The sequence below is a fragment of the Vicia villosa genome, linkage group LG3 (genome assembly GCF_029867415.1).
Source record: "Vicia villosa cultivar HV-30 ecotype Madison, WI linkage group LG3, Vvil1.0, whole genome shotgun sequence".
In the NCBI taxonomy this organism is placed as follows: domain Eukaryota; kingdom Viridiplantae; phylum Streptophyta; class Magnoliopsida; order Fabales; family Fabaceae; genus Vicia; species Vicia villosa.
Window position 1 is genome coordinate 18196609 of NC_081182.1, and position 26213 is coordinate 18222821.

Consider the following 26213-nt stretch of genomic DNA (forward strand, 5'->3'; position numbering starts at 1 on the left):
TAGAACGGAGTAGGATTGGCTAGTTGAGACAATTTTTGTACATGAGGAATTTTGTTATGTTTCCTCTTAAATGGAAATCTGAAATGAGAATATCATCAAACTTGTGAATTCAATTCATATGTTGTTTATTGTGTCGTCTTAAATACTTTCATTGCATACACAAACACAAGCCATGTACCAATTTTATGGATACGGTCCATTGTATACTAATAGATATGGTAATTCAAAAGTGGTATTTATTACCACACCATACAGGATATATAACAAAACTCAAAACAAAAACTTATTAAAGGAAAAACCTTTCTTTAACCTACAAAGATTTTCAGCTTGATTGTCACATGATAGCATTTTGGAAGCAAGTCAGTAGAAATAAAATTAAAAAAACATACTGATAACTGATCACATAGTATGTTGCATTTTTCTAGTGATGCTTGAAAAAAAATGGTGGAGACCACAATCATTCCATATGACTGACTGATTGGACTGAAAACTCCTCATCAATTTCGAAGATGTAACAACAACCAAGTGAATTAGAACACAGCATTTTCAATGAAGTAAAGTTTGCAAAAAACAAAGTATGTCACATTTTAAACCCTTATCTAAATCCTGCTAGTTCTGCAGAAGAGTGAACATGATGTGTGTTTTGAGATTGAGCTCATTGTGGAAGTGCCTAAAAACTAATGAACTCAAAGAAAGTGCAAAAAGTGGTAAAAGCTCCCAGCGAGAAGGCTGGTTATTCTATTGGATATATTGTGAGGCCATACAACAAAACTCAGAAGAAATAAACGAAGAATTTTGCAGCAAGTCATGATGGAGAAAAACCATAACCAATAAAAAAAAATGTCAACTTGTTTAGCAAATGATAGATAGAATTTTGAAGCAAGTCAGTAGCATTGAAATGAAAAGAAGAAAAGAGTATACCAAGAATTGGAGAAGGCAAGAATATACCAATAACTGAAGAAGGCGTTGGTGACCATAATCACGTGAACTACCCGCGCTCTTCATATGGATGGAGGTCATAGTTGTTAGGCAGCTAACGGAAGCGGCAACCCTTTACTTTGAGTTTGCCTCAACTGTTCATAAAAGTGAATGTTAGTTAAGAGTCGGACATAAATTAAAGTGAAAAAAACTAAGAGTCAAATAGTCATCATCACAGTTGTTTAAAGCTAGAAACTTATCCAAACTACGCCATCACGGTTTATATATTTTAAATGGACAAGTTTGACTAGTTTGAAAGATAGTTAGGCTGTGACACTTGTTATGACTGTTGAACTTAAAATATATCCGGTGTGTCTGCTGCTTGTGGGTTCAAACATGTACTACTGCTGACCAAGCCTTTGATGAAAGTTCTATGCTGACCTCCGTACATTTATGATGATTTGTAAACGATCAAACTACGCATTATCTATCTACATTAGAATTCACACAACAGCAGAACTTTTTGTATGTTGTCGGTACAGAGGCGTGTTAATATCAACAATTTGAAGAAAACATGTGACATGTCTAATGAATGTGTGTCGACAAAATAATACGAGTATCCATGATAAATCAAAGCATTAAGTTTAAACTAGCCAGCCATCTCATTTGACTTTGAATTGGGTTGTCTATCTAGCATGTGGTGATCCCTCATTTTATGGACCCCATCCTTTAACAACAATAATTCATCAAAGAAATGGATTTGAAGAAACTCTTGAAGAGAAGACTATAAATAAATACAGTATCTTCTCTCACAACCAACCATCACAGGTCATTCACTAGGACACATTTTTCATAAATTTGAGATTGTTAGTTATTTGTAAAACATTTAGAATGGGCTTCCGTTTACCTGCAGCTATTAGACGTGGTTGTTCACTAAGTAGCAGCCAAACATCATCAAAAGTAGCGAAGGGGTGTCTTGCAGTGTATGTTGGAGAAGAAATGAAGCGGTTTGTGATCCCTGTGTCATACTTGAACCAGACATCATTTCAAGAGTTGCTAAGCCAAGCAGAGGAAGAATTTGGATATGATCATCGAATGGGTGGCCTGACAATGCCTTGCACAGAAGATGTGTTTTTGCATATAACTTTAGGCTTCAATGGTCTATGAATATGCGACTGCAGAGAAGGACATAGATTAGTATTGAGATTTTGTAGAATATAGGCAGGCATGTTGTAAATATTGAGATAGAAACACAAATTGGCAATGTATTATTGGATGTTTTTGCTATGACAGAATTGAATGAAAAGCTATTATGATGTTATGTATATGGTGAATTTGATGTTTTCTATATCACAAAATTCAATGATGTTATGTATATGGTGAATTTGATGTTTTCACTAAATGGTGAAGCATTTGATTAGAGAGATGAGTGAAATGAAAGTATAGATATTAACAATTTAAGTCAACAAAATAACCAAAAATCAGAATAAGAATTCAACTATACATATGGTTCAAGTACGAGACAGCCCCAATTTCAAAATCGTGATGAACACCACCTACATGCATTGAAATTGAAAGGAAAACAAAACCCTAAATGCAAAATCATTGAAATTGAAAGGAAAACAAAACCCTAAATGCAAAATCATTGAAATTGAAAGGAAAACAAAACCCTAAATGCAAAATCATTGAAATTGAAAGGAAAACAAAACCCTAAACGCAAAACCATTGAAATTGAAAGGAAAACAAAACCCTAAACGCAAAACCATTGAAATTGAAAGGAAAACAAAACCCTAAACGCAAAATCAAAGAGAAAACGAACAAAACCTAAACGTAAAAACGAACAAAACCTAAACGCGAAATCAGAGAAATTGAAACCCTAAGAATTTCGGGGAAGAAAATCGCAAAAAAATTTGGACCATTTCTCGATTTGTGCGTGTCATCCTTGCGCAGGGGCCATGCTAATCTTCTCTGTATCGTTCCAATTTTATCGGATGTCCCCGAAGGGACGAACTAATGGTGAGTATCTCTTCTATATAAACTTAATAAAAGAAAACAAAGCATTCGATGTGGGACTAAAATCAACTAACATAACATAACACACTTGCTTTGTCAAACCCGCTTATTATTTCTCTCAATCTGCAACTAGTAATCTATTATGCTGTAAAAAAACTAATTATTCACTAAGCAATGATTAATCTATCCATTCACTAATAATTAGTAATATTATTTTCTTTACACTAGAAGCTCAAACACTTTTTTTATAAGCGAACCACAAACATATAACCGAACTGTGAGATTCAGAATTTTAATATGTTGTTGGCTCTTTAATTGATTAGTATTATTATTTGTTATTGTTTATTCATTAATCAATTAACTATATTATTATTTCCTATTTACACATTAATTGATTAGTCATATCCTATTAATCGATTATCTAATTTAACTAATTGATTTCTAAAAGCCTATTCAAAAATTTTAATTTGTATATTTAATGGAGATTTAATGCTGCTATGACATATGCCTTATATTAAAACTTCAAAGAGTGCTCAATAAATAGGTCGTTTGGCCCTTCCAATACTATCCAAATGCCACATCTCTTTAAGTTTTTAGGCGCCATTTACAAAAATAATCCATGAGTAGGGAGTCTCTTCGCCTACTAGCGAGATGAACTCGGCCAAAAAATAAACTAATACCTGTGACTTGATACTTCCTCTGGGTATATATTGGGTATCGTACTCAGATAATTCAACTACCCAGGATAGCACCTTTCTTGAAAAATTTGTCTTGTCCAGAACCTGTCGAATAGGGTAGTTGGTTTTACCATTACCTAACGCCCTTGAAAGTAGGGCATGGGTTTTCTTGCAATTATCGCATCTTCCATGTCAAGCCTCTTAATCTTCTAATCCCGAGCCTCTACCCCATTAAATACCTTTCTCACAAAATAAATAAGTCGCTTAACTTTGTTTGTCTCTTAGATGGTCAATAACATTAAAATAGAGGTATATGGGAAAACCTTCCACTCGCTCGTCTACTCAAACTTCTCATTTTTCTTTAAATTAGAAAAGAAATGGAAAAGCTTGTCACCTGAGAAAGAAAGATAACGAGCTAGAGAAGCAAATCACCATGTGAGTTGTTGAACTTCTTTAATGTTTGAAGGGATTATCATGTTGATGATGACCTAAGATTTATTTAGACTCGCCTCTATATCTCTCTTGATTAACATAAAACCTATAAACTTAACTTCATGTACACCCATTAAGCACTTAGCGAGATTTAAGCACATGTTGTAACTCTTGAATGATTCCAGAATGTCTTCAAGGTCTACAACGTGGCTCTTTCACTATGATGTCTTTATTATCATGTCATCTATATAGACTTATAGGTTCCTCCCTATCTGCTTTGAGAATACAATTTCCACGACTCTTTCATAAGTAGCACCTATATTCTTTAGCCCAAAGGGTCCGAAATTATAATAATAGTTGTCGTGATTGAACATGAATGATGTCTTGGGCGCATCTACAAGGTCCATTTTGATTCGACTGTGGCCGAAATATGCGTCTATGAGACTCAAACATTTCGTATCCACATGATCTATCTACCAGGCGATCTATGTTAGGTAGGGGATATGGATCCTTAGAGAATGCATGAAATTCTAGGACAACCTCAAAACTGAGCTAAAAGTACATAAGAGGACAACTTCTAGTTATGTAGGGTTATTTGAGAGTTTTACGGTGGTTGTTTCTTAAGTAACCATCTAAGGAGCAATAGAAAGTTTGAATAACTAATCTCTCTAGCTAGTCTATACATGTTCTCCATCCAATGACAATTATTGTTGGTATCAATTCATTAATTTCTTTTTGGATGACGTTCATCCCGCGCTTCTTATAAACCAATTGAACTGGTCAAACCGAAGTACTATCAAAGTTTGTATAAATCATTCTTGTCTCTAAAAGTTTAAGTACTTTTTCTTCTTTTGATTAATACTTTCATCAAAGGATTCAACCTACGTTGTGGTTGAAAAATTAACTTATAGTTTTCTTCTAGAATGATTTTATAGAGGTACTTTATATGATAACGGATTAAGTGACTTTGCCACGATAAATTATTTTTATTGAAAGGTTGTCTCAATGATTTCACAACAATATAATTTGACAGTGTCCACATTAGTGTAACCCTGAAATCATTTGCATATTTGCATATTTTAGTTGAGACTTTAATTATTTTTTGGTGTAAAAAAATTAAAAATAAATATAATGTTGTTTGAAGAAGTTTATGCGTGTTGCGACATTCTTTCGACGATGAGACATGAAAACAGTTTGATCAGATACATTTTAGCTTTAATGTTGAACCACAAGATGTGAGACTTTGATGAATTTACATCGTATATCCAAGTGTTGTTTGACCATATTCTTGTCACTCGTTGTTAGTTTTATTTATCCCACTTTAAGATACATGTAATTATTTTGTGTAATTTAAATTTTATATATTTTCTGCTATATGTTAATTAAGTGGTTAAATTGGAAAAAATAAATTAAGTGAATAATCTCCATTAAATATACAAATTAAAATTTTTGAATAGGCTTTTAGAAATCAATTAGTTAAATTAGATAATCGATTAATAGGATATGACTAATCAATTAATGTGTAAATAGGAAATAATAATATAGTTAATTGATTAATGAATAAACAATAACAAATAATAATACTAATCAATTAAAGAGCCAACAACATATTAAAATTCTGAATCTCACAGTTCGGTTATATGTTTGTGGTTCGCTTATAAAAAAAGTGTTTGAGCTTCTAGTGTAAAGAAAATAATATTACTAATTATTAGTGAATGGATAGATTAATCATTGCTTAGTGAATAATTAGTTTTTTTACAGCATAATAGATTACTAGTTGCAGATTGAGAGAAATAATAAGCGGGTTTGACAAAGCAAGTGTGTTATGTTATGTTAGTTGATTTTAGTCCCACATCGAATGCTTTGTTTTCTTTTATTAAGTTTATATAGAAGAGATACTCACCATTAGTTCGTCCCTTCGGGGACATCCGATAAAATTGGAACGATACAGAGAAGATTAGCATGGCCCCTGCGCAAGGATGACACGCACAAATCGAGAAATGGTCCAAATTTTTTTGCGATTTTCTTCCCCGAAATTCTTAGGGTTTCAATTTCTCTGATTTCGCGTTTAGGTTTTGTTCGTTTTTACGTTTAGGTTTTGTTCGTTTTCTCTTTGATTTTGCGTTTAGGGTTTTGTTTTCCTTTCAATTTCAATGGTTTTGCGTTTAGGGTTTTGTTTTCCTTTCAATTTCAATGGTTTTGCGTTTAGGGTTTTGTTTTCCTTTCAATTTCAATGATTTTGCATTTAGGGTTTTGTTTTCCTTTCAATTTCAATGATTTTGCATTTAGGGTTTTGTTTTCCTTTCAATTTCAATGATTTTGCATTTAGGGTTTTGTTTTCCTTTCAATTTCAATGCATGTAGGTGGTGTTCATCACGATTTTGAAATTGGGGCTGTCTCGTACTTGAACCATATGTATAGTTGAATTCTTATTCTGATTTTTGGTTATTTTGTTGACTTAAATTGTTAATATCTATACTTTCATTTCACTCATCTCTCTAATCAAATGCTTCACCATTTAGTGAAAACATCAAATTCACCATATACATAACATCATTGAATTTTGTGATATAGAAAACATCAAATTCACCATATACATAACATCATAATAGCTTTTCATTCAATTCTGTCATAGCAAAAACATCCAATAATACATTGCCAATTTGTGTTTCTATCTCAATATTTACAACATGCCTGCCTATATTCTACAAAATCTCAATACTAATCTATGTCCTTCTCTGCAGTCGCATATTCATAGACCATTGAAGCCTAAAGTTATATGCAAAAACACATCTTCTGTGCAAGGCATTGTCAGGCCACCCATTCGATGATCATATCCAAATTCTTCCTCTGCTTGGCTTAGCAACTCTTGAAATGATGTCTGGTTCAAGTATGACACAGGGATCACAAACCGCTTCATTTCTTCTCCAACATACACTGCAAGACACCCCTTCGCTACTTTTGATGATGTTTGGCTGCTACTTAGTGAACAACCACGTCTAATAGCTGCAGGTAAACGGAAGCCCATTCTAAATGTTTTACAAATAACTAACAATCTCAAATTTATGAAAAATGTGTCCTAGTGAATGACCTGTGATGGTTGGTTGTGAGAGAAGATACTGTATTTATTTATAGTCTTCTCTTCAAGAGTTTCTTCAAATCCATTTCTTTGATGAATTATTGTTGTTAAAGGATGGGGTCCATAAAATGAGGGATCACCACATGCTAGATAGACAACCCAATTCAAAGTCAAATGAGATGGCTGGCTAGTTTAAACTTAATGCTTTGATTTATCATGGATACTCGTATTATTTTGTCGACACACATTCATTAGACATGTCACATGTTTTCTTCAAATTGTTGATATTAACACGCCTCTGTACCGACAACATACAAAAAGTTCTGCTGTTGTGTGAATTCTAATGTAGATAGATAATGCGTAGTTTGATCGTTTACAAATCATCATAAATGTACGGAGGTCAGCATAGAACTTTCATCAAAGGCTTGGTCAGCAGTAGTACATGTTTGAACCCACAAGCAGCAGACACACCGGATATATTTTAAGTTCAACAGTCATAACAAGTGTCACAGCCTAACTATCTTTCAAACTAGTCAAACTTGTCCATTTAAAATATATAAACCGTGATGGCGTAGTTTGGATAAGTTTCTAGCTTTAAACAATTGTGATGATGATTATTTGACTCTTAGTTTTTTTCACTTTAATTTATGTCTGACTCTTAACTAACATTCACTTTTATGAACAGTTGAGGCAAATTCAAAGTAAAGGGTCGCCGTTGCCATTAGCTGCCTAACAACTATGACCTCAATCCATTTGAAGAGCGCGGGTAGTTCACGTGATTATGGTCACCAACGCCTTCTTCAGTTATTGGTATATTCTCGCCTTCTTCAATTCTTGGTATACTCTTTTCTTCTTTTCATTTCAATGCTACTGACTTGCTTCAAAATTCTATCTATCATTTGTTAAACAAGTTGACATTTTTTTTTATTGGTTATGGTTTTTCTTTAAACATTTATTTCTTTAAACATTTATTTCTTTTGAGTTTTGACGTAAGGCCTTGCAATGTATTCGATAGAATAACCTGCCTTGCATAACCATATCTAGTTATCTACCATGTAATAATAGTAAGTTTTTATAAAATTGGTGCATGCCGTGTGTTTGTGCCTGCAAAGTAAAGCAAAACAAATATTTAGGATGATACAAAAAACAACAGATAAGTTCAAAAGAATATAGTTTGGTAGGGTTCGCATTTCAGATTTTCACTTAAGAGGAAACATCAAAATTAACAAAAGAGATTCTTGATGTGTAAGAACATATCTTCATTGCAGGCGAATTAGAGACCTTCCATTGGATGATAGTACCATTGCATGCATGTTCTTAATTTGTCTTTTTTTGAGAGTTTCTCTTGAACTGCTTGTTGAGTAAAGTCATTCTCACTGAGAGCTTTTACCACTGTTTGCTCTTTCTTTGAGTTCATTAATATTTAGACACTTCCACAATAGGGTCAATCTCAATCCACATCATGTTCACTCTTCCACTGAACATGCAGGATTTAGATAAGGGTTTAAAATGTGCCAATGCCATACTTTGTTTTCTTGCAACCTTTACTTCATTGAAAATGCAGTGTTCCAATTCACTTGGTGGTGGTAGTTGTTAAATATTCGAAATTAACGAGTTTTCAGTCCAATCAGTCATATTGAAGGAAGTGCTTATCATCATCAAACCAATTGCTCTACATTCAATGACCTAATAAAGCATTCAGCCAAACCCTAATAGTTGATAAGCTATCTTTTATCTAAGCATCCAAATTTTACACATTCCTTATACTTAAGATACTTACTGCTGCTTGTAAGTATATCAGACTATTTCACATCAAGTAACTTATTGAAAACACTATGCACAATTCATATTTTTATCATAATTCTACATGTCATATATATCAAAAGAAAGCTTTATTGTCAATGTGAAGAAAACATGTGCCGTGTCTGTGGCATGTCTTGAAAGAAATGAGTAGGCAATGTACAAGCGTGGAGTTTAACATAAGCACATCTCGTATGAATGATTGAGTGGCCACGGTTTGCACTGAACTTATTGATCCTTGACAGAGGCATCTAAGACAACACCATGTGATCTCATCTCATAGCGCCCATCATTTTATCAATGATTTCTCTACTCTAGCAAAGAGATTTGAAGAAACTCTTGGAAACTATAATCATATTGTCCCCTGCCAATCACTTAATCAATCATACTTAGATTATTTTTGTTACATATGATAAATTCATCTTGTTCGTTAAAACTTTTGAAATGAGTTTCCGTTTGTTTACTAGCAGCTATTAGAGGTGCGTCATTTAGCAACACCCAACATCATCAAATGTATCAAATCTTGGGGTGTATGTCTTTTGAAATGAGTTTCCGTTTGTTTACTAGCAGCTATTAGAGGTGCGTCATTTAGCAACACCCAACATCATCAAATGTATCAAATCTTGGGGTGTATGTCTTTTGAAATGAGTTTCCGTTTGTTTACTAGCAGCTATTAGAGGTGCGTCATTTAGCAACACCCAACATCATCAAATGTATCAAATCTTGGGGTGTATGTCAGGGAGGAAATGAAGCGGTTTGTTATCCATATTCAAAACTTGTTCAGATATGATCATTAAATGGGTGGCCTCACAATTCGTTGAATGTGGCGCTTTCAATTCTTTCCTTTCAAAATGACATAATCATAAAATAAAACAAAAAGTCTTAAATGCATTTTTGGTTAATCTATTCAAGTGTTTTTAATTTTTTAATTTTTTTTTAAAACCGAGCTTTTAGGTTCTATATTTTTTGAGATTTTTTTGTTCCTTCATTATCAGTAAAGTCCTATCCGAAGTGGAAGAAGAGAAACTCATGAGAGTTTGAGAGAAAATATTTAGCTAAGTTATTTTGTCTCGGTGACTTTCAATCTGAAAGATTGATATTATGATTCTTGGCGGTGTTCTGGATTGTTGTATATTTAAGCCAATTGTATTTAATAGATTTGTGAATTATATTCCATTAACCTCATTTAATGAGATGGAATTTCTCAATTCCACCTTAAAATAATCTCACAATGATTTTTTTTAAACAAATGACTTTTAATATTATTAAAACGTATCTATATATTTAAAATAAAATCTCAATTTAATTTCAATTTTTTTTACTAACTTAATTTAATGTTTAATGGTACAACTTCTAAAAATTATTCTATACAAGAAATCTTTTAAATCATTGGAATATTTAATAGTCTTTTAAACAAATGACTTTTGATATTATTAAAATGTATCTATATATTTAAAATAAAATCTCAATTTAATTTCTAAATTTTTTACTAACTTAATTTAATGTCTAATGATAACTTCTAAAAGTTATTCTATACAAAAAATCTTTTAAATCATTGGAATATTTAATAGTTTTTATTTATGAATAAATAAATGAAGATTCAAATTTTTAATATTTTTTTATACAATAAAACCGCCATTAAATAAATAATTTTGTAACAATTTCATTATCATCTAATTCTCATAACTTAATGGTCTATTATACATTTTATAACAAAAAATAGAGTCTAACAAAAAATAGAGTCTAAGTTGATCCCTAAAAAATTTTTTGAACTAAACAAGGGTCAAACTAGAGACCCCTTAGTCATTGGACAATATCCAATACTAGTGAAATAATGTATTTTTCATATTTTAACTTACAATTTACATCCACTGAAATCACACTTAAATATTTTTCAAAACCATTAAATAAAAATTAATTAATTTATAATAACATAAAAAATAAAACGCACATGTTTAATTAATTTACAACCACTAAAATCACATTTAATTATATTTCATACTCATTCTTATTTAATATAAATATGTGATTTTAAGAAACATTGATACATTCTGATAATAAATCTTTAAATAAAATCTACACCCACTAAACTCACATTTAAATTTTATTCATACACATTTAAATAACAATTTAAAATTATTTTTAAATCTGTAAATATGTTAACTTGTAATATAAAAAATCACATTTAAATTACGTTGTTTGAGTTCAAACACATTTTAATAGAATTTGAATATATTTGGATGTGTTTTGTGAATTATTTAAACGTATGAATTTTATTTTAGATGTTATTAGAAATTAATTTTAAGGTTAAATATACGCCATTGTAATGTTAGCGAGTTTTGTTTATAGTCCTTGGTAAATACTTTTTTGCAATCTCTCCCTTTCAATTTTCAGATTCCTTCAAGGACCTCCTGACTGCCACATTGCAGCAAAGGTCGTTGGATCAGTGGTAGAGAAGATCACTTCCAGACGAAGGTCGTTGGTGCAAATTTAATTATGTCTAGGAGCTCTTTCTCGTGAATTTTTAAAACAATACTTCAACTTAGACAGGTAACAGATCAAATGTAGAGTTGGAGCTCCATGCTAGCGTTACTTAATTACTGTATCATCAGAAGTATTTAATATGCTTTGAAAGAGAGCATACAATACAACGTCTAGAATCGGTGGTAACATTGCCCAACCCCGTGCCATATTTATTACTTGGATGACATGTCAAGATCGATTGGCTACGAAGGAGAAATTATCCAGGTTTGTATTCTCAAGGATGATAAGTGTTGTTGTTGTGGTCAACAAGAAACCACCCTCAATCATTTTTTGTTTAACTGTGAAACACATAGAAAGATTTGGAGCTTTGTGCTTCTTAATTAGATGAAGATTAATCACCAACCCTGTGGATGGACTGAAGTATTTAAATATGCCTTTGTTGAAACTACTTATGCTTGTTGGAAACTTAGAAACGTTTTTTGCTTTGGGGATAAAAATGATAGCTCTATAATAGGCCCCCATATGATTGAGAACACCATCTTTAGGTGTTGGTCCAAACCAAAGATGAGGCAACATATTGCTAAGCTTATGCTTCCATAAGAGTATCTAGCTTTTGGTCGGTTGGATTTTAGGATCGCCTTGATTGTATTGTTTTTGTTATTAATAAAGTATTCCTTGATTTCAGAACAAAAATTGAATTTTAATAGTAAATTTTTTCTGTTATAATTTTATTAATTTTTATCGGTATGCACGCTCTTGCTCGATGTGAATATAAATATAGCACTTTAGTTTCATATCTTCACTTTTGTACTACTCTTCAAATTTGTATCATAGTTTTCATCTTCTATTTCTTACTTTATACATTTGTATTGATTATTAATTTTATTTTTTTTCAGGGTAAAAGATTATTCATTTGATAATGGCACATAGTGTAAATATTTCGATGTTTTTAACTCTAATATTTAGATCAATTAAAATAATTTTTGAAGAATTTGCATAGACATTTATTTGTATAGAAATTGATATCGATAAACTGTTATAGATAATGGTATTTTTATGTTGTGAAAATATTTAGGTGAGTTGGGCTTCAGATGCTCACCAAAGTCAGACAGACCTCAAGAATAAAAGAGCGCTTATAGAGGTACTTGCAGATCACCCATCAAAGAGATCCTCACATCAGCAACGAGGGCTGAACCCACGACCTCTTGGGTGTGAGCCAACTCCTTACCAATGACTAAATACTGGACATTTGAAGTAAATATCACACATCAAGACTAAATGCCACACCTTTATATTTCATATCATTTCAAAATTATTCTTATCATTTTGGTTTCAACAATGATCTAAAAATAATTTTTAGAATTCATCTTATTGAAGACTCCTTTTTAATGTATGTATACTCATTTTCATACAAGTTTTAAATTTTTTTTATCCTTTCAATTTTAATAAAAATTAAAAATAATATACACTTACGACTATAACAATTCTTTAAGACAAAAAATTTAGTTATTGTTTTTGCAACAAACGAATACAAAACTAAAAAATATAATTATAATTTTTTTTTTATAAAATTTAGGTTGAGAATAAGATAATCTATTTTTATCTTATTTTAAATTTTATTATTTAAAAAATGTTAACGGACAAATTCGATGTTGATGATGTAAAAACTAAAAGTGAATATTTTAATAAAAATATAGAAGTATATGTTTTTATGACCAAGAATATTAAAGACATGTGCGATATTTTTTATGAAACCAATTAAAGATAAAAGAAGTTATAAATAAGTGGTTTAAAATATAATCACGGTAAATCAATCTTTACATTTTTATTTTATTTTATTTTTTCCTTTCTTCTTTTGTTTGGTATGGTAGATTTTGTGTCATTAAAAAAACTCTAAGTAGATTTTTTGATTATTTAAATTTTAAAATTTTATATAAATGATAATAATTTTAATATAAAAGGTAGAAAATTATAAAATATTGAAGAAAATTTAAATGATTAAGAAATGAAATATTTGATTCAGAAAAAACTTGATATTTTCTTTTAAATGCTTTTCAATGTTGCTTTGATAAACTGATAATATTAAATTATTAATGTTTTTATATCTAATTATAATTATATTGTTATCATGTTTTGAAGATTCTTAGAAAATAAAAGAAGAAGAAGAATGTAACATGAAACAACACAAAATTTACATATTTATTAGAAAATTAAAATTGACCAAAATTATGAATTTTCTTAAAACTATGAATTTTCTTAAAATAACAATCACATTTTCTCATTGAACGTAAATCAATTCTAATAAATATATTATAATTAAAACCGTGCAAGACACAAGTTATATACCTCACCTCAAAATATTAAAAGTTTAACTTTTAGAAATTTTATCAATTTTTTTTAAAATTAATATTAAAATTAATATAAAAGATAAAATGATATAATAGAATAATATTAATAAAAAATATCTTGATCTAATATTATTGTTATTATAATTTTACACTAATAATATAGTTAACATATTAATAATAAATTAAATATCAACTTTTAATGAGTATTATAATTTTTCAATACTAAAATAACCGTGCATCATAGGATCAAAAATCTAGTATCTCTTAATTCATGAGTTTTTATAAAGGTAACTTAAAAAAAAATATTAACAACCCTAATAAACATAAACATAGAAGGATATATATTAAGTATTAACCCTAAATATTAACAAAACAACGCTAATATGACTTTTTTTATCGATTTAATTTATAATAGCCCATTAATAATAAGTCGGAGGAAATTTTGGAAATTTTTAAAAAATGACAAAATAAAATAAAATAAGGATACTATGTATACGTCAGTTTCAGTTAAAACCATTGAATGTGGCGCTTTGATTTTTTATATTTTCACAAATCTGCATGTCGTCTGTAACATTCCACTCTCTTGCTTAATACTTACACAAATTCCGAAAAATGAGGATCAAGTAATTCAGTTTCTCTATTTATTTTTTTTCATTTAAACTTTTTCAGTTAATATTTTCATTAGGGTCATGCTAACATGTGCCCTTAACATGTGTCCTTAGGGCACATGTTAAGAGCTAAATGTAGAAATTATTTCTAAAAAAATGTGCATTGTTTTCATAAAAAGTTCATAATTAATGTATTTATTACATTTTTCAATACTAATTTACTATATTTAGGTTTCTTAACATGTGCCCTAAGGGCACATGTTAGCTTTATCCTTTACTATATTATATTCAGGGTAATGCTAACTTGTGCCCCAAGGGCACATGTTAAGAAAATATAAATGAAATGTTTGTATTGAAAAAGTAAATAAATAAATTAACTATGAACTTTTAATCAAATCAATACACAATTTTCAAACACAAAGTTTCTATATCCAACACAAACATTCCATTTATATATTTCTAAACATGTGCTCTTGGGGCACAAGTTAGCATTACCCTTATATTAATTCAAAATCTATCCATTTTTAACTAATTGATTAAAAGCATTAAAAATGATGTTCTTACAAGAATTTCCCTATAAATTATTCACTGCCGCCGTTAAAATTTATAACTAATGCTAAATACGCGCCGTTAAATTCTCAATCCTTCCTCTACGTTATTTTTGTTTTTGAAATTTTCCTGTATGTTATAGGTTGGTATATACTATATATATCAGAAAATTAGGAGTGAATGAAATTTGAAAAACTCAGTTGTTTTTGTAAATATTCAATTATTAAAAGGCCTCACCTTAAATCAAAACATGATCGTTCAAGGCCCCAATTTTCCTTTTCCTCATTCTAGTAATTCAAATGTCTATGATGCTACTACCACTAAACATAACTACACTGAGTTTCATCCAGAAAAGTTAGAGGTGAATCAGCTTATCGAGTCACAGGTAATTAGTTAGTTTAATTTTCAATTTTGTTACTTATGTGTTATATGAAATCAAACTGATGTTTGAAAAAAAAAATTGGGAAATAAGTGAGACTGAGGTGATTAAATTTAAAAACTGAACTTAGTTTGCAGGAATTTTATATTGCAAAGGCGCAAACATGGTTTCAAGCGGGCGCGCGTTCTGACATCTCACTTCTTCATCTTTAACTAATAATTTGTAGTTTGATAGTATCTAATTTGGGAGGGCTTAGTGCTGTGTAGTTGGGGTGATTTTTATGCTGTGTTGACAGCTGTTTTTTTATTTGGCACTTTCTTATTTTTTCACTGTACTTTTAATGGGTTTTATCCTTTTATAATATATATTATTTTTCCATTTGAAAAATAAAATTTAAATGCAAGTTACTCAAATTCCACTAACATATTATATTTTTTAGGCTAGTAAACCATTTTATTAAATATGTATTACTCTTTATTATCCTATTAAATTATTTTAGAGTTATTGTAAGGATTTAAATTTTAAAAAAATTAATGACTACGTGGATACTTTTGGAAATTTATAGAGGGGTTTATTTCCTAAAAAATGGACAGTTCTGTTCTATAACTCTTCATATTTCTATTAAAAATTGAGATTTACTATTTTTTTTACTTTTTAATTAAAGAAATAATAATTGAAATAATTTGTTTTTATATGGTGGCAGAAAGAGACATTGAGAATATTGATTCAAGAGCATGAAAATCAACAACAAGTGATGACAATATTGAAGAACGAAGAATTAAATTTCTCTTATATGCTAGCACAAAAGGATAAACAAATAGGAGAAATGACAAATATAAACCTGGAATTGGAAGAATATTCAACAAAATTAGAGACCGATAATCAATTGTGGCGAAAAATTACTTATGAAAATGAATGCATGGTTTTGTCTCTCGATAATTCCTTAGAACAAATCAAAAGAAAAAATTCATATTATCCTGAAGATATGGAGTCATGTTGTGACATGGAAGTGCTTGAAGAAGAAACAGCTGAGAATAGTATAGTGTGTGATGATCATGGAATTGCAACAAGTTTTAACATGATTTGCAAATGTTGTTATTTGAATGAATCAACTTTCTTGTTTCTTCCTTGTCGGCATCTTTGTTCGTGTAAACCATGTGAGCATTTTCTCAAATCATGTCCGGTGTGTTTAACGGGAAAGAAAACTAGTATAGAGATCCTCTGTTTTCAAGATTTAAGTTATTAGTGAATTTGCTTGTAAATTTATTTATATACTTTTATAAGTACGAGCAATTTCATTGTTTTTTATTTTTATTTTATTTAGTACTTATGAATTAGTGTTGATGTTGAGTAAGATGTGTGAAATTTTATTATTTGTAGCAATTTTGTTCATTTTAGCAGATTGTGTTTTTTATTTAATGTGAGATTTTAGGCTATTTTATCTCACATATTTTTGCAGTATAAGAACGATTAATTTTGGAACAATTGTTTCTCTTTCAGTTGTGCACTTGTTTGTTTTATAAGATAGGATGTTGAGACATTTTAGTAAACAAGTGATGTTTGTTTCTTATTTTAATGAGAAGTTTTCTGCATAAATTATGCAGCAATCAGTTTGTGGATTTGCATAAATTTGACTGAAGAGCCCGAAACCCATACTTATGGAAGACTATTTAAAACCATGATCTAAACCTAATGCATCAACTAAGTCATGCGTATTGAAGAGATTTTTAGGGTTGTCACTCATGATGACAACCCTTGCCACGTGTCATCATGAAAACAACCCTTAGTACAAACCCTAATTAGATTATTACTAATTTAACCTTGCCTAAAAAAATAATTATAATAACCCTAATTGCAGGTTTTCAGTCAATTCTCTAGAGCCACGGGGTTGAAAGCCAATCCCAATAAATGCAAGGTGTATTTTGGGGGAACCAATGAAGTGGAGAAAGCAAATATTCTGAGTATCACAGAGTATGATGAGGGTGTGTTGCCTTTCAAGTATTTAGGAGTGCCTCTATCTTATAGAAGACTCAGTATCAATCAATGTCAACCTCTTGTGGACAAGATAACTGCAAGGATTCAACACTAGACTGCCCACCTACTTAGTGCTGCAGGTAGAGGTCATTTGGTTAAAAGTGTGCTTGTATCTGTGGTTGCCTATTGGATGCAGGTTTTCCCCCTCCCAAAGAAGGTGATCCACCATGTGGAGAGCATTTGTAGAATGTTTCTGTGGAGTGGAAAGAGCAGTAACGGCAAAAAGGAAAGAAGGACAAGTGTGTAATCCAAAAAATGCTGGAGGTTTAAATATAACATCACTTACTGAATGGAACCAAGCTACAATGCTAAAGCTTTTGTGGAATATTCAAGGAAAGAAGGACAAGCTTTGGGTTAAGTGGCTAGATGCCTATTATGTGAAAGGTAGGGACATCCAGGTCTGGGATCCTCCTCAAGACTGTTCATGGATCCTAAAGAGAATTGTGAAGAGTAGAGATCTCTGTGTGCAAATTCCTGACTGGCGAGCTACTTTACATGATGATAAATGTTCCATAGCTAAACATTACCACAGATTGAGGGGAGAAAAACAGAAGGTTGAGTGGCATGTGGTTTTCTTTAATAATGCAGCTAGACCACGAGCGAAATTCCACCTATGGTTGATGTTTATGGGGAGGTTAGCTACAAAGGACAGGATGCAGAGATTTGGTATCATCACGAACTCCTCATGTAATTTCTGTACAGATGAGGAATCTATCGATCATCTTTTTTTCCAGTGTAGAAACACTCTCAGAATCTGGAACACCATGCTTCATTGGATTAGATACACGTATATGAGGCATAATTGGAATACTTAGAGGATGTGGTTGATTCAAGAAATGGCAAAGAAAGGTTGGAAAAGACTGCTCCTGAAAATGGTGTTGGCTGAGACAACTTATGCTATTTGGAGAGCAAGAAATGATGTTGTTTTCAACAATAGACCTATGGACCAAGATATTATTGCCAAGATTCAACAAGTCATTATTACTCGCAGTAGAGGGCATAGAAATCTCCGGGATCATGTTGAATCTATTAGTAGTCAATAGGTTTCTAGATATTTGCTTTGGTAGGTTTCGTTGAATTGATGTTTGATTTTGATTGTCTAGATCCTTAGGGATCGACTGTGTATTATCCGTTTTTGTGGAATAAAAGTTATCTATTCTCCAAAAAAATAAAAATATAATAATAATATTAATAATATAATATAATATTCAACCATCACTATTAATAATAATAACATAAATAATATATAATAATATAATATTAAATTAATAATAATAAAAAAAATATAATAATAACTTATATAATAATAAAATGTAATAATAATAATAATAATAAACGACTCATTATTAGTCATTGTAAAGTAATATAATATTAAACTAATATAATGTTAAACTAATAATACTAATAAAATATAATAATAATAACAAATGACTCATTATTAGTCATTGTAATGTTACAATAAGAGTGAACCCTTAAGAAGCTACAATAGATTAAAAACTAAAATTAAAAACTTTAATGTTAATGATGAACACTTAAACAAATTTTAATATAATTAAGCCTAATATATAATACTCAAATAAATCTATAATATAAGAAAATTAATGAATGTGGAAAAGTAAAAAATATCCTTATTAATTTTTTTGCCACCACATTAAAATTGTGGTTTTTTGGTATTTACACCATAAAGTTCTTAATTTTATTATTAAAATAATACAACTTTTATATTTTATCAAACTTATCAAATTTCTCTCTATTCTTTATTTTTTTTCTCTTTCATCACTTTCTCACTTCTTTCTTCCACAAAAAAATATATTATTAATTTTTTTTTATATACGAAAAATGGTATTTATGATCGAAATATTTTTTAGTCAAAAATGATATACGGAAAAAATTTATTCAAAAAATCTATTATTTATCTAAATATTTTTATATACGAAAATTTAATATTGATCCAAATATTTTTGTAAATGATACCTAAATAAAAATAATATTTGTATATGGAAAAAATTTACTATTTACGAAAAATGTTATTTATAATCCAAATATTTTTTATTCAAAAATGATATACGGGAAAAAAATCTACTATTGATCTAAATATTTTTATATATGAAATTTACTATTGATCAAATATTTTTGTAAATGATATCTAAACAAAAATGAAGTTTGCATATGGGAAAAAAATATATTATTGATCTAAATATTTTTATATACGAAAAATGTTATGTATGATCCAAATATTTTTTATTCAAAAATGGAATAAGCCAAAAAATCTATTATTGATCTAAATATTTTTATATACGAAAATTTGATATTGATCCTAATATTTTTTTAAATGACACCTAAACAAAAATAATATTTGTATATGGAAAAAAATCATTTATTTACGAAAATGGTATTTATGATCCAAATATTTTTATTCCAAAATGGTATAAGGAAAAAATTTATTATTGATCTAAATATTTTTATATACGAGAAATAGTATTTATGATCAAATATTTTTGATCCAAAAATGGTATACGGAAAAAAAATCTATTATTGATATAAAAATTTTTTATATGAAAATTTAATATTGATTCAAATATTTTTGTAAATGATACCTAAATAAAAATAATATTTGTATTATTATTTACGAAAAATGTTATTCATGATCCAAATATTTTTTATTAAAAAATGGTATACGGGAAAAAACCTACTATTGATCTAAATATTTTTATATACAAAAATGATATTTATGAAAAAATATTTTTTTATTCAAAAATGGTATACGGGAAAAATTATATTATTGATCTAAATATTTTAATATACGAAAATTTAATATTAATCCAAATATTTTTGTAAATGATACCTAAACAAAAATAATATTTGTATACGGGAAAAAATCTATTATTTATGAAAAATGGTATTTATAACCTAAATATTTTTTATTTAAAAATGGTATACGGGAAAAAAATTATTATTGATCTATATATTTTTTATTCAAAAATGGTATACGGGAAAAAAAATATTATTGACCTAAATATTTTTATATACGAGAAATGGTATTTATGATTAAATATTTTTAATCAAAAAATGGTTTACGGAAAAAAATCTATTATTAATCTAAATATTTTTATTTACGAAATTATCAATTATTTATTTAATTTTTTTCTTTTAACATTTTTATTTAAATAAATGATATATCCAAATTCGTGTAACCGAACAGATCCCGTGGGTATGCACGAATTTCATACTAATTTTCTTATTAAAAATAATATCTCATATGATTAGTAATAATATAGATTAATAACATTATAGATTATCGAGTTCTTCCAATGTAATTTATAATAGACACTTTATTAATAGTAATAGTAATTTATACATATTTTTTTTAGTTCATTTTAGATTCTCATCACATTGGCAAAATTTTTGAGGTGATTGAATTTCAAAATAATGTAATTTCATTTTAAGTGTTTGATTTTTATTTTTTTTATTTGAAATCAAAGTTAATTTTCTAATCATTATATTTTCTCAAAAAATAAATAAATCACTTTTTACAGTAATTTTCTTTTTCTTTTTATGGGTCTTAGAATACCTCTGATACCATATGTATACGCTATTTTAATACTGTATACAACTATTTCTTTTCTTTTGTTTTAACAACATGAAAAACTCTTGAATATAGAAACAAAAAAAATTTAATCTTAAAAATAATATTATATGTTTTTCTCAAAAAATCCATTTTATTATTTTACTTCTCAAACAAACAATAAAGCACACTTTTACAACAATACATATCAAAATTATTATTTTACTCATAAAAAAATCACATTCAATTTACATACAACTAATTTTTAAATATTAAATTGTGTAAAATTAAAAAATTATTTAAATATATTTTAATACGCCCGTGCAACGCACGGGTTTTTTACCTAGTTGCTTATTGTGAGCCACTCTATTAACACCTTGATATCAGAGTTGGATTGAGTTTGAGTTGTAATTTGTCAATCACTCATAAGCTTTTAAGCAAGAGTGGATTGTGTGTCTTGGAAGTGTGTCTTCTATTATTTAATTGAAGTTGTTATCAGTGTTTTGTGATTAAAGGGAAGTGAGAGGGGGCTCATATCTATGAGTGTCTTAGATAGAAATAGCACGGCTAGTGATTATGTGAGAAGATTGTAAACAGAGGTTGTTTACTTAGGCTTCAAACTAATACTATTTTAGTAAATTTCCTCTATGGCTTGGATGCCCTCAAAGTAGGTGATGTTGAACTGAATTGGGTTATCAATTATTTGTGTTATTTACTTTGAGAAGTTTACCTTACTTGCATAATTGTTCTTGTAGTTGTGACTAATCTAATATCAGTGTCGTTACATCGTGTCGTTACATCTGGTTCGACATTTAATATATGTGTACAAAAATTTTAATTGACATTAGAGTAGACACTATTTTGTTTTGGGTGAGCTCCATGGAAATTACTTTTTGGTACCAAGGACAAGGAAGGAGGATTCAATAACAGACCACCAGTCTTAGATGACACCAACTATCTGGGTCGATCCAAGGGTAAGGCGGGCTAGGCCCCCCACCTTAGGCCTCAATTTTTTTTCTTAAAGGTATTATAGGCCTAAACAATTTAAAATTCAGTATATTTTTTCGAAAACTAAAATTATGTTTAGATGCTTGCTTAGCTCACTTGGTAAAGAAATGATGTTTTATTTCAAAGATTCTATGTTCAAATCTGTTGGGGCTACAAAAGAGAAAATTTTACTATCCTTTTTATTAAAACTAGACTTTTTGGATTTTTTTTAAACATTGTTTCATTTTTTAATGAGGAAAAAAATATTTTTCTAGAATAATTTGAATACATAAATTATTATTGAATATTTTTTTATTTATATAATCATAATATCAATTTCATATTTAATTTTAAATTAAATATATATTTTTAATCCTTGCCTTATATAATAATTAAAACATGATAAAAACAAAAATTATATTTTTCATAATTTTAGTTTAAATAATTATTTATAATTATAAGTTTTATTATTTAAATAATTTTTAATTTCGTAAAAATTTATTTTTACTTGTGCTACTCTTGCTTATATAAAAACTTTTAAAAATACAAAGACTTTTGTTTAATCAACATAATATGTGAGAGTGAACAATATGACTCACCGTACAAAGAGAATTTCATATTCAATTTTGTATTGAAAGATAATTCAACCTTAATAAAAAATGTAAATATTTAACTAATAAAATTAAAATTAGTTTCATAGTAGATACCAAAAAAATTAGTCGTAAAAAATCTTAGAACTTCTTTTAAAAATCAAATATTTAATTATAGTGGATGAATAAAAAAATTATTTTAATAGTCGCCTTAGGCCTCATATTAAGTTGGGTCGGCCCTGCCAACTATGAATATTGGAAGGCACGTATGGTGGCTTTCCTAAAATCTATGGATAACAAGGCTTGAAAAGTTGTCCTAAAGGGTTGGGACCATCCTGTTCTGAAGGACAACGATGGGAAGGAGACTTTGAAGCCATAAGAGGACTGGTCTAAGGATGAAGATGAAGTTGATCTTGAAAATTACAAAGCCTTGAATAATCTATTCAATGGAGTTAATAAAAACATATTCAAGTTAATAAACACATATACTGTGGCCAAAGATGCTTGGGAAATTCTAAGAACCACTAATGAAGGCACATCTAAAGTGAAGATGTCTAGACTTCAGCTTCTTACCACCATATTTGAGATTCTAAAGATGAAAGATGATTAGAGCATTCAATATTTTCACATGAACATTATTGAAATAGCCAATTCATGCAGTGTCTTGGGAGAAAAGATATCAGAAGACAAACGGGTTAGAAAAATTCTCATATCTCTACCTAAGAGATTTTACATGAAGGTAATGGTCATTAAAGAAGCTCAAGACATCAGTAACATGAGAGTGGATGAACTTGTTGGGTCACTTCTAACTTTTAAACTGGCTATTAGTGAGAAATCTGAAAAGAAAAACAAGAGCATAGTATTTGTATCCAACACTGAAGTTGAAGAGGCTCAATGTGACATATACTAATTAAGGAATGTCAAATATTATTGTACTACTTGGGAGGCAATTCAAAAAAGTGTTGAAGAGAATGGATAGGAAGTCAAGACCTAATGTCAAGAATATCTCACCTGACATCTGTAAGAACTATGACTTTTAGAGAAAAACCAGAACAGAAGAGAAGTCCAATCAAAGTAAAGACATTAAATGTTATGGATGTGAAGGTTTTGAGCACATTAGAGCAAAGTATCCTACATATCTCAAGATAAACTTAAAGGACTTCTATTTCTTGGTTAGATGATGATAGCTCTGAAAGTGAACCTGAGAATGAATATGATAAACTTGTAACTGCCTAAATTGGAAGGTGGGATTCTGATGAAGACTTATGTGTTATAGAAATTTCTTATGATGAACTGACTGCTTCTTACAAAGAACTGTGCAACAAAAGTGAAGAGTTATGTCAGCTAGGATAAAAACAGGAGGAAATCATATTTCAACTATAGGATGAAAAGGAATAATGTTTAGCTGATACCTCTAATATCCAGGATGAAGTGATTTTGTTAACATCAAAGCTTGGAAATATGAACAAATCCATAAGAATGTTGAACAGTGGGCCTGATATGTTGGATGAAATTCTTCAAGATGTAAAAGGAGGTAGAAGAACTACTAGTATAGGGTTGAATTATTAGAATTTAAAAAATAAAAATAAAAACCATGTGATGAGATTTGTTCCTGCTGAAAAACCATGTCAAACTAGAGCCAAGCTTCAGATTTGGAAATGTCTTTACTGTGGAAAGTATGGTCACATATGATAATTATGTTACAGACTAATCATGTAAGGATTTAAACTATAAAAGAGTGGAAAATGAAGGATGTCATCACTAGTCTCATAGCTCATACCTCTTTTAGAGTCTCTTCTAGAGAAGATTGATACTTTGACAGTGGATGTTCCAGGATATGACATGACTGAAGAATTTCTTGGTGGACATTAAGCCTCACACCGCTAGTTATGTTACTTTTGGAGATGGTGCCAAAGGATGAGATATTAAAGGAGTTGGAATTACTTTTCTTAGATCTTCTTTATTTTCTTGTCTGTTACTTAAGGGTAGAGGATATATTGAATAAGATGATATTTCTTTTGTGTGACTGATATTTTCTTCTATAGGAAAAGAAACTTTTGTTGGAGCAAAATGGGTCTCATATTGCAAGATTTTTTATCTTTGAGGTGTGTTATAAGAATTAACAGTATTACCTTTTCATTGGTTATATGCATTTCCATGTAGTAAGCATATGTTTTTATTTGGGGGTGGCGTTTTAATTGGGAGGGTAGTGAGACATCACTTTTGTTAGGGTGGGATTACGAGTGGCAAAATAGGTTCTGGCCCGCGGGCCAGCCCAACGAATGCGTGCGGCGTGGCACGGCGGCTGTGTGAGGTGGGCTACGCCGAGTAGGCGGCACCAAATCCTAAATCAACCCGCTAGTTTTTGGCGGGTGCACGGGCCATGACCTGTTTTGCCACCCCTAATACTACATGTATCTAACATAACAGAAGTCGTCTCATGGTGACTAACCGTTGCAAGAAGACGAAGAAGTTTCTCTTAGATTATCATTTCTCTTTCACCACATATTTAATTATGTTTTGCTTAGGAACCATTATTGATGTATGTACTAAGCTCACCATGAGCTAAAACCTTTTATGTTGAGAAATGTGAATTTAATATAATGTAGTCTTTTGTGTAAATGATGTCTTGTTAATGCTTCATTTTATCATGTGTTAAACTGTTATGAATATGTTTCTTTGACTAATCAACTTAGGAAAAGATACAAGCTTATCATTGTGAGAGATCCAGCAACAATTGGATTTCATGATGTAAGTGACGGAAAATAGTAGGATAGATTATTCATTAGACTAACTACTTTAAAGATAAAGAGCTACAATCATAAGAAATATTCAAAATAATTACGGGCGAGGAGATGGAAGGTCAGACAAATACATCCAGGTGGTGTTGCAGAGTACATGAAGAGGCTTAATGCGCTGACAGTAGATGATATCATCTGGACACCATACACATGTCACAAAGTCCACAGTGAGTTTGATGAATCTTTTTTATTTTCTGGTTATATGAGGTGGGAGACCTTAGTCGTTAGACACTTGCCTGAGAGGTGTCTGCGACACTATGGTTATGTCCAGGGCATTCCACAACCAGTTTCGGATGCTCAATCTTTCTCTTTTAAATATAATACATTAATATAATGAACATTCTTTCTTCGTATTATATTAATTTTTCGCTTATCCTAAATATTCAAGTATTATTTTATACAATTTAGATATATATTGTATTTAGAAACACATTATAGTATTTATAAGAGATAATATAGTACTTAAAAATGTATTATAAAGTTTTTTTAAATAAAAAAGTCTGTTAAGTGTTTCGTAGCCCGAAGCCCATTTAAGTCCGAACTCAGATAATAATTCTTCAGAACATATTACATAGAATCTTTTGGACTCAACTCTAAAAAATCTAGAGTCTACCATAACCGATCCTTTTAAGATTAAATTATTCATTTTGACAACTCTAAATTAAACCAAAACAATATATACACGAGAAGACAAGTGTATGCAGTTTTTTCAAAATTGTAATTCTAAAGATGAAGTAAAATAATATAATTTTATTTGTAACAATTTATAATCTTAATTATTTAGATTTTGAAACTTATAACTACAATTTTTAATGTAGAAATGATGTTGAATATTTTTTTTTTAACAAAGGAAACTCAACTCATATCATTAATAAGTAAATGGTCAATACAAGGAGGAACCATATTAAAGAAACTACGCCTAGTCCAAGAATTGGCCGCATTAAAAGCA

At 29.6% G+C, this 26213-nt stretch overlaps 1 protein-coding gene, 1 long non-coding RNA gene and 2 other non-coding genes across 8 annotated transcripts; 3 read left to right on the forward strand and 1 right to left on the reverse strand.

The window, feature by feature from the left end:
- Positions 1-2822: 2822 nt before the first annotated feature.
- Positions 2823-2925, reverse strand: LOC131593672 (U6 spliceosomal RNA). The gene has a single exon (XR_009281060.1). It is a non-coding gene; the product is annotated as a U6 spliceosomal RNA (small nuclear RNA).
- A 2845-nt stretch (positions 2926-5770) lies between these two features.
- Positions 5771-12779, forward strand: LOC131660487 (uncharacterized). 5 transcript variants are annotated; one of them, XR_009300921.1, is made up of 4 exons: positions 5771-7052; positions 7805-7929; positions 11314-11667; positions 12479-12779. It is a non-coding gene; the product is annotated as an uncharacterized LOC131660487 (long non-coding RNA). The 5 variants fall into 5 exon arrangements; XR_009300922.1 differs by lacking the exons at positions 11314-11667; positions 12479-12779 and adding an exon at positions 9590-10362 and having other exon boundaries at positions 5796-7052; XR_009300923.1 differs by lacking the exons at positions 11314-11667; positions 12479-12779 and adding an exon at positions 9390-9580 and having other exon boundaries at positions 5796-7052.
- LOC131593674 (U6 spliceosomal RNA) lies at positions 5953-6055 on the forward strand. The gene has a single exon (XR_009281062.1). It is a non-coding gene; the product is annotated as a U6 spliceosomal RNA (small nuclear RNA).
- Positions 12780-15158: 2379 nt separating the features above from the next.
- Positions 15159-16533, forward strand: LOC131657657 (probable BOI-related E3 ubiquitin-protein ligase 3). Its single transcript, XM_058927029.1, has 2 exons — positions 15159-15293; positions 15991-16533. Exons 1-2 carry the CDS (start codon positions 15159-15161, stop codon positions 16531-16533), a joined length of 678 nt encoding a protein of 225 aa, XP_058783012.1.
- The last annotated feature ends 9680 nt before the right edge of the window (positions 16534-26213 follow it).